At 38.2% G+C, this 6,799-nt stretch overlaps 2 protein-coding genes across 2 annotated transcripts in view; one reads left to right on the plus strand and one right to left on the minus strand.

Annotated features, from left to right (window-relative positions):
* The first annotated feature begins 2,157 nt into the window (after positions 1-2,157).
* On the plus strand, positions 2,158-3,829 carry LOC101294080 (transmembrane protein 50 homolog). Its single transcript, XM_004300388.1, has 4 exons — positions 2,158-2,492; positions 2,583-2,670; positions 2,979-3,131; positions 3,469-3,829. The coding sequence occupies exons 1-4, from the start codon at positions 2,360-2,362 to the stop codon at positions 3,500-3,502; spliced, it is 408 nt and encodes a 135-aa protein (XP_004300436.1). The 5' UTR covers positions 2,158-2,359; the 3' UTR covers positions 3,503-3,829.
* A 622-nt stretch (positions 3,830-4,451) lies between these two features.
* Positions 4,452-6,799, minus strand: part of LOC101294372 — a 5,002-nt gene continuing 2,654 nt past the window's right edge. Inside the window, exons 4-5 of the mRNA XM_004300389.1 lie at positions 5,416-6,177; positions 4,452-5,240 (exon numbers count right to left, since the gene is read on the minus strand). Coding sequence (XP_004300437.1) covers positions 5,103-5,240; positions 5,416-6,177 — 900 coding nt within the window. The 3' untranslated portion in view covers positions 4,452-5,102. The remainder of the gene's footprint in view (positions 5,241-5,415; positions 6,178-6,799) is intronic.

Genomic DNA, 6,799 nt, shown 5'->3' on the forward strand with positions numbered 1-6,799 from the left:
AACAATCGGGCAAGTTAAGGACTTGGCATGCTAGCACCACTCATTACATAGATTCCGTTCACTTATTTCGAGCAGAAAAGCCAGAAATACTAGAGAAAAAAACAAAAAAACTAGAGTCCACTATGGATAAAACCATAGTAATTATTCAAGATGAAAACTAGAAAAAACTAAAGAATTACTGTTTCTCCTTACCCTTATCAGAAGGGCTTGGAGACCTGGTGAAGGAGCCAAAGATGTCTTCCACGGCCACAGGAGCGATGTCTTTGATCATAGGTTTAGTGGAGTACAAGGGAGGGATCTGAAGGATGCGCACCCAAAAGTACAGCAACGTCATCGGTATCTCATCAAAGGGTGCAATCCCATCATATTCCTGTAAAACAACCGGAGCATGATGAAAATTCCAAGGTCCTCCCCAAATAACCTTGTTCCGATCCTTCTTGAGGTCAAAACTTAGGAGAAAGAGATTTTCTTCACATGATTGAATGGTGAATTTTCCTTCAAGCACCCAGACATCTCGAAAAAAGCTTTTCAGAGCCGAGAGCTTTGTAGGGTTTTTTGCCAAAGGGCGCGCCAGCAGGTAGGATTGCGTGGCTCTATGCTTGGCTCCAGAGCGAGAGAGATCAATAGTGTCGTTTCTAGCAAGGGCCAACGATGCAGCAAACGATTTTGTAACGTCTTCAATCGACATCTCGACGAAGTTTGGCAAGTAGGCGGCTGCGCGGCTTCCTTGGTTGACGGCAGAGAGAAAAACTCTTGCCTTAGGGTTTACAGATTAAATCTTAGGAACATGATGCAGGTTTAGGGGGGGATTAAGATTGAAATTTATGAATCTCTCGTTTCAATTTATGTGAGTGTGTTTGGATGAGGGAAAAAATGAAGAAATTAAAAGTAAGGATTTCATAATTACTAAATTTCGATAGAATTGGAAACGAAAAAATTCGTTATTCAAATTCTTCAATTGAAATTTCACTAAAATAGGTGTCATTTGCAAATTCCTTTGTAAAATCAATTTTTATTTTCAAAACATAATTCTTTAGAACTTTATTTTAAACTAATAATCAGTTATCATGTCCGTCATATTTCTTGAATTACATATAGCTCATATGTTGTGAAATTTAAGGACCGTCTCTCAATCATAAGATGACCTATAATGACTTCCACAACAGTGAAAGATCCAACACTTCTCTCCCATTACATTTTAAAAACAAGTGTGATCTTATTTGCAAACCAAAATTCTAAAACAATGTCGTATGGCATGTCTTGGCAGTGTCTAGGCATTAGAGCATGTTTAACAGACTCTATTTTGGTTTTTATCTATTTTAGAGAATGTGTTTAGTTTTTTTTTTTTTGTATATTTTAGGAGTTCCAGCAAATTAACAAAATCTTAGCTATTATCACTTTTAGCTATCTCGCTAGCCAAATATAGAGAGCGAGATGACTCAGATGAAGCTAGCTATAATTTAATGCATTCGTTTTAAGATATTTTACATAATATATAAATACACTTAAACTATTTAATCTTTAATTGAAGAATAATATTAATGTAATGCTAGCTAAAATAGAGAGTATTTGTGTAGACGTATTTCTAAAGTGGTTAGCTAAAATAATATTTTAGCTAATTCGATTAAAATTTAACTCAAAAATAACTTGTTAGCAGCATTTAACAAGTTTTCAAATCTTGGCTCAAACACGCTTGCTTTACGAAGAACGTCGTTTACCTTATTTCAGTGTTAAGAGGGTCTTTAATCATTGGATCACTGGGTACAAATTATCAATGATTAAAGATCACTAGGTCTAAGAGCATCTCCAGCAGTATTGCTAAATCAATTTTTTTTTGAAATTTGCCAACTTTTGGGACGAATAAGGGCTCCAGCAGAATGCCTAAAAAATTGATAAATCCTAACATTGCTAAACTAAATTGACAAATTTATCAATCTAGACATAAATTGCTAAAGAGAAACATATGTTTTCCCTCCATTTTTTATCCACGTGTAAGTTTATGATTCGTTAAAATAATTATTTAACTTACACTTAACAATTACTGCTGGAGCACAATTACTATTTCAATTATTAAATATCTTAACTATTGTTAAATTTAACAACAAAATTTAGGTTCGTTGACGAAATAACTTAAAAACAAAATAAGCGAAATTAAAAGGATAAGAGGAAATTACAAAAGTTGCCGTAATACAGCTAAACACAAGTCTCGCTCACTCTCTCTCTCAAGGGGAAAGTTCGCTGTGAGTGAGAAGCAATCGAAAACAGCTGTCAAAACCGGAGATCGAATTTGCACAACTCCGGCGATTGGAACCCTGGTAGTTATCAAAACCGCCGTAGTAGACTACACCGAGCACCAGCCATGGATTTCCCGGAGCTTTGGGCAATCTTCGGGCCAGGCGTCGCCGGCGCTGTGTTCGGCGCCGGATGGTGGTTCTGGGTCGACGCCGTGGTTTGCAGCTCCGTCACCGTCTCGTTCCTTCACTACCTTCCAGGTCCGACCCGACTCGACTCCGCCCCCCCGTTAATTGTGAATTTTAGGTCTTTCAGGGTTTTTGATTTTGGGATTGGTGATTTTTTTGCAGGGATTTTTGCTTCTTTGGCGGCTTTGATGTTCAATTGTGTTAAGAAGGACGACATTGACTACTCTCCTTATGAAGAGGGCGAGTGGAGGTGAGTAATTTGATCCCTAGCTCAAAATTTATGATCAAGATTTCAGTTTTAATTTGATTCAGTATTGGAAGTCTTAATTTTGGTACTGTTCTTAGGGCTAGTTGAAGCCATTAACTAATAATATGAACATTTAGATTATTGTATACTGCAGCAATTGGATAGTAGTGTAAAACTGAACATTCTCTAAAGATTGTCTTTGAGATTACTTAGATGCATCTACATGAGGATTGAGGGGTTTATTAAATCGTTGCGTTTGCTATTTGCTTGTTTCTGAAGTTTTGTTCTGAACTTTCTTTAAATTGCAACAGGTTGAAGCTTTGGCTGTTCATTGCTTATGTTGTGTCCTTTGTATCATTGGCGGCATCAGTGGGTTTGCTAATACAAGATTCACTTGTGACAACCGGCCCTTCGGTTTGGACAGGAACTGCTGGTGTATTGCAAGCCGTTTTCGTGTTGGTCAGGTAAAATTGTCTTTCTGAGCCCCCGTCTGTCTGTTATAACTATAAACAAAGACACTCCTTACTGAAAAGCATATACTGTTGTTTATGGTTACTCTTGTAAATTAACGGCATATCAGTAACATGCATTATTTATGTTATAAGCTTATAAAGTAATGCTTGCTGCTGGTTGTCTTCTGTGAACAATGGCATCCCTCTAATTGAAGCACACTCTAATATGTTCATGAATGTGCACAAGTATATGCAAGCACATGTTAAATGCTTTTAGATGATTAAAATGTAGTTCATGCAACTTTTACAGTTACCATCTGGTTTACCCGTGGTCTTTTATTTCCTGCAGTGGGCTTATATATTGGACTTCTCACCCGGAGTAAGTAGGGACCGTGATAAGTAGTTATTCATGGGAATCTGAATTTCACAAGGGAGGGAATAGAATGACTTAATGTATCATTTTACTCCTTCAATCAATTGGACCAAGAACAAATGTATCGTAAATAGGGTTCAATTTCAAATTCAATAGCTGATACGAAATGTATTTTTCAGTGATTGTAAATTTATATTGTGCTATCTTCCTAAATTTGTGAAACTGAGTCGATACTTTTCAAAAATGCAAGTTTGTTTATGTTTAATCCATTGAATGACTGTTTTGCTGCTTAAGTTTGATATCTAAGGTTGCCCTTTCAAGGCAGCCTACTTGCTTCACAAGGGGTTCAGATGCTAATTGCGAAGTACAACATCAGTTCAAGTCCTGCTTGGGTCTTATGTTGTGCTACCTATCTTTCTAAATTGGTGAAACTGAGGCAATGCTTTTACTAATGTCAGTTTGTATACGTTTAATCCATTGAATGACTGTTTTGCTGCCTAAGTTTGACACCGTAGGCCGCCCTTTCAAGGGGGCCATTTACTTCATAAGCGGTTTAAATGCTATTTGCCACGGACGGCATCGGTTCAAGTCCTACTTAGGTCTTTAATTATCACTTTCTTTTTTCTTCTTTTTTCATATTCATCTTGCGCTTAAGCAAAGTAGCTAGATGACACACGGACAACTATCAGATGGAACTATAACATCTTTAAATTTGATTACAAGGATATTCGGCCAACCACAAGTAGAACGACTGGCAACTTAAACAAGGCTCTCATCTAGAATCTCTTCCACAACATTTGGCATTACTTCTGGTGATACACGCCCCTTTAATAGTTGTGTGTGTGTGTTTTCAAGGTAAATTTTTAAGCGTAACTGCTGTACAAGAGAGGAGAAACATTTGTTTTCTCGCAGCAATGTAGTTCCCACATTTAAATCCCATGTGCTGTTTTCAGTTGGATTATGAAATATGGAATGGTAGCTTAACTCCTTGAGTTGGTTAAATATGGTCGACATAAATAGGTTTAACTTGCTGTAGCTTTCATATATTGTTCCCAATGAAACTGATGCCCAAAACATAAACGAGTCTAAATCATTTCACATGTGCATCGGGCATACAATTATGAATGAAAGACAAGTAAAAGAATAATTAATCTAACAAAACAGAAATGAAATGACCGCAAAATTTCATGCGCACCAAGGTAAAAATAAACCCCTATTGATTTCTTCTTTTCCGTAAAATGGACCAAAAACATAAGCCTTTTCTTGTAGAATTAAACCCCCTAAAAGAAAGAGGAAGGAACAAGGACCAAAGTACACCAATGTATCAATTTTCTCATCATCATCTTCCACTGCAGACAAAATAGCCCCTATCCTACTCTCTCCCATAAAAACTTAAAACCTAAACAAAAACCATTTTAGGCAGGCAGGATTGGGGCACCTGTGACTTATTGCACTATTTGCAGAATGCATAGTTCTTCTCCAGACCCATTCTCTTGTTTCTTACCAAACCCATCAGCTTCTTTTTCTTTTTTTCCAAAACAAAGAGATAAGAGACTAACCATCTGCCAAAAAATTAAAAATTCTTGGATCTATGTGTGAGAAAAAGTATATCAAGCTTCAGACCCAGAGTCAGATGAGCTCAGTCCAGTAGTTGCCCCACCAAAATTAGTTGCGTGAGATTCAGGCAGTGTTGAAAGCTTTGGCTGCATGCCTCGATTCAGTTTCAGAGATGGTCTCAATTTCATATACTGCATAGAAAGACACAAAGTTAGAGATAATGTTCAGTTGTAGAACCAACCTATTCAGCGTGCACAAAGTGACATTTACAGTAATATACTACATATTGCACCATTTAGTATGTCAACAATTCAATTCAGATCGAGTTCACAAAAAGTGAACAGACATGACAATTAAATTTCTTACCTGGTCATAGAAGGCATTGATCTCTTCTTCCGTTAGACCGCCATCATCACCAGAATTTTCCTCCCATCCAAGAGAACGAAGGAAACGAGCTTCTTCCTCATCCGGATAAACTGCTGCACTTGGGCCAGTACCAGAAAATCTCTGAACCTCTTCAGAGCTAACACCATTGCCAGTTACCTCACCACCATTTTCAATGTGAGGGCTCGCAGGATCACTGAACACTTCCCCAGTTATGTCACCAGATTTCTCTATAGTGGGAGGTGAAATATTAGGGCCTGAATCTGGGAGAGTAATTGAACTGTTCACTGAGGTTTTCTTCTTTAGGAGATTAAAGAAATCATTCCGGCTCTGGACTTGAGACAAAGAAGGTCTCTTCTCCAAAGTGGCTCCAGATTTCAGATCCAAGGCAGCCACCTTTCTTTCCACCGCCAAAAGCTTTGGATTGTTAGGGCTCCTTGAAGGAGCGGACACAACTGGAGGAGCAACAGCAAGTGGGCTATTTGCTGCTCTGCTGCTGGCATTACTTGTCGGGCTAGTGACATCCTTCGGAGAAGAGATCCCATTTTCCCATACTGGTTTAAGAACAAGGAACCCCTTCCCATGAGATGTCTTTGGAGCATCAGACTTGACAGGCCCCCCATGAAGAGATTGATTGGCATGGTGCGATTGAGAGGGCTGCTGCTGCCCACCCTTCACAGGTGCAATCATCTCACCAGCTCTGACTGCTGGTTTGGGCTTTAATTTGTCAGAAGAACTAAGAGCCTGAAAGATAATACAAAACTATTAAGAAATTTAAAAGATAACAGCATGCAAAAAATAATAAACAAGCAAAAAGTGGGATGTTAGTGAGCATATATACATTTCTCAACGGTTCATTGTTTTGGAACATAAAAGCTTAATAAGAAAATTTAAAAGAGCATGTGATAGAATACAAATGTCATCTTGGCAATCCTCTGCTGAAAGAAATCAAAAGTTTATTTTCATCTCACTTATCCTAAACGAATAGTATATCGTTCAAGCACCTTCTCTTAATATATATTTTCACTTCTCCAACCCACTTCTATTTATCAACAAACACATATTGTCCTTATCGATCAACAATATGGTAAACCAAGCAGCTTCAACCCCCTTCCCCTTCCAAGAAAGAGAAGACTATAAAGCAAGTGATATCTATGTAGTAAGCCCATCCCATCTTATATCGAACCTCTTCAACACTAAGTGAGGCATCTATGTGTTCCTTCTGCAAAAATAGACTGAACTTAATACTCATTGTTGGGAAAACTGCCCGCATAGAGCACTACATCTTAACTGCACACCACCAAATTGCGCTTTTTGTGTGTGTGTGTGTGTGTGGTGGGGTGGGGGGGGGTGGGGGGGGGGGGGT

Source organism: Fragaria vesca, linkage group LG5 (genome assembly GCF_000184155.1).
Source record: "Fragaria vesca subsp. vesca linkage group LG5, FraVesHawaii_1.0, whole genome shotgun sequence".
NCBI lineage: Eukaryota > Viridiplantae > Streptophyta > Magnoliopsida > Rosales > Rosaceae > Fragaria > Fragaria vesca.